At 37.3% G+C, this 2392-nt stretch overlaps 1 protein-coding gene across 1 annotated transcript; it reads right to left on the bottom strand.

The window, feature by feature from the left end:
* Nucleotides 1-493: 493 nt before the first annotated feature.
* Nucleotides 494-1968, bottom strand: LOC133896302 (uncharacterized). Its single transcript, XM_062336880.1, has 2 exons — nucleotides 1541-1968; nucleotides 494-841 (listed from the first exon to the last, which is right to left on the bottom strand). Exons 1-2 carry the CDS (start codon nucleotides 1739-1741, stop codon nucleotides 737-739), a joined length of 306 nt encoding a protein of 101 aa, XP_062192864.1. The 5' UTR covers nucleotides 1742-1968; the 3' UTR covers nucleotides 494-736.
* Nucleotides 1969-2392: the final 424 nt, after the last annotated feature.

Below are 2392 nucleotides of genomic sequence, written 5' to 3'. Positions count from 1 at the left end.
GGGGGCAATGAAGAGTGTTTTTTGGTAGTGTGATTTTGTTTTACAATTTTATTATATTTTGTATATATTTTATATTAATAATTAGTAGTCAAAGTAGTGTATTGGTGAGCACGTTGGTGCCTAAAGTAGTGTATAGAGGGAGTAGTATCCTATAGATTCGGCAAGTCTCTTTTTATATGTTTGCAGCCAACCAAGGCATTCAAACAATGCGCAGAGTTATACTCCTCCCTCCGATCCCCAATATAAACCTAGTAGGACATCAACATGTTCTCTATTACTATAATACTTTGACTATTAATATTTTATAAAAATATATTATTTTAAATATAATGAGTTATATAGTATGAAGGAATGATTCATAATGATTCTAGTAACATCAATATTTTATATCAACCTATACTATTTTTTTTAGACATTGATGATAAAGCTTAAATACCAACAACAATTATATTTTGGTCTACCAACAACAATTCTAAATAGACTTAAATTTAGGATCGGAGGAAGTACTTGGCAATCATGTTTTTCCTTTGTTGAAATGAGACGATCCCCCAACCCCTAAAGCTTCAATTTTAAAACTGCAAACATGAAGGAACGAATCCCGCGCGTAATCCGTACATACACCCGAGTACCCGACAACATCTGTATGTACATCCAGTATATTATTTTTTTGACGAAATACATCCAGTATACTAAACTTGAATAGCTTTTTTTTTTTGAGAGGACTAAGCCTGCATAGCTAGTTGTGTGACCCACCGCTGCCACCTCTCCCTTCTCTTGGGCCACCGGGCCTCCCTGGAGGCTTTCTTCTTCTAGCCAGCACTTGAGCGCCAGCCAAATCTCTCTGCTCACAACAACACAAACAAACTAATTGAACTTTTCAGAAACACATATATTTGTCACATAAAGGCAGCATATATGTGAGTATATATACATATACATATATGTATATACACACACACATAGACATATATATGTATATGTATGCATGTATATACATACATATATATATGTATACATATATATACATACATAAACTAGCATATCAGCTTATGGGGAATTTAAACGAAATCAAATATTTATGCTCGATCATTGTCTCCGAGATGAACATCCCAAACGACGCTCTAGCTTGATGGTTAGGAGTTTACTTCAATACACCTATTTCAGAAAAAGTTTATGAATCTTAAAGCGAAATAGTTAATATTTGAGATATTGGTGCATGTTTGCCTCGATCTTAATTGATTACTTTTCTTTCTCATAAACTCATTTAACAAAGATCGCATCGTTGAAATAATTCTATATATGTATTGTTGTGATAACAATTTTTTTTTTACATAATAGAATAAGCAAATGCAAACCCCGGCCTCTGCCCACATGGATGCTCGTGATTATAAATTGATGCTAGCGTTTACACCTAAGAATTTTGGGCTCAAACAGGACTCCGTCGTAAAAGGGAAACAACTTAATTCACTAAAATGTCTATTTTTTTAATTTTAAATTCCCGCTTTTTAAAACGAGAAAAAGAAGAAGCAGGAGCACTTACAACAGTCGGCTTGCTGCCTCCCTCCGAGAGTTCTCCTTGAGAGGTAGCCGCGGTATCAGAAGCAGTGCTAGGCTGTGCGCCATCACCGTCAGAACCACCACACAGACCCAGCAGGTAGCCTGCGCAAGCCCGGACGATGTACTGCAGCAGCAAGCATGGGTGTGCAGAAAACATGGACGACGAAGAGGCCGCCGTCTCCATGGCTGATTCGTCGTCGTCCTCCTCTTCTCCTCCTTGGAGGCTTCTGTTTTTCTCTTCTTCTTCCTCTTTCTATTTGGTATGCGATAAGCTCGTAGTTTTCAATGCGATTTACTCCTCCCCAGTAGGGCACTGCAGATTTAGCAGTGAGGAATGAGCCGAGCCAGCCGTTCCATCTATTTATTGACTGCTATATATGTATGGTGGACCGGAGGAGGAGAAGAAGGGCAGGCACCGCACGCACGACATATAGCAATGCCCTTGAATGCTGCTACTAACTATTACTACTCTCTCTAGGCAAAAAAAAGGGAGAAGATCTTGACATGTTCTTTTGAGTTTTTTCAAAGTGGACTACAAATGTTCTTTGACTAAAATTACGTTTTTTTTTTTAATCTGAATGTTACAGGAAATGTAATAGTACAGAACTATATGTATGACGAATTCACCCGCATCATTTTCATTTTTGCCGAATCACAAACTCTTCTTTAAAAAAAAAATAAAGAATCACAAGCTCTAAACAATAGCAGAGTTTAACTAGGCACATTGTAGTTAGTACTTAATACTACCACTGTATTTACAAAACAAAACACTCCCAAAGAAAAGAAATTAAGTTACTGCTCGCACTAGTATCGACGAGAGCATGACGTGGGTGTA

Source organism: Phragmites australis, chromosome 16 (genome assembly GCF_958298935.1).
Source record: "Phragmites australis chromosome 16, lpPhrAust1.1, whole genome shotgun sequence".
Taxonomy (NCBI): Eukaryota; Viridiplantae; Streptophyta; class Magnoliopsida; order Poales; family Poaceae; genus Phragmites; species Phragmites australis.
The sequence above is the reverse complement of the archived record's forward strand: the minus strand, read 5'-3'. Positions and strand labels throughout refer to the sequence as shown.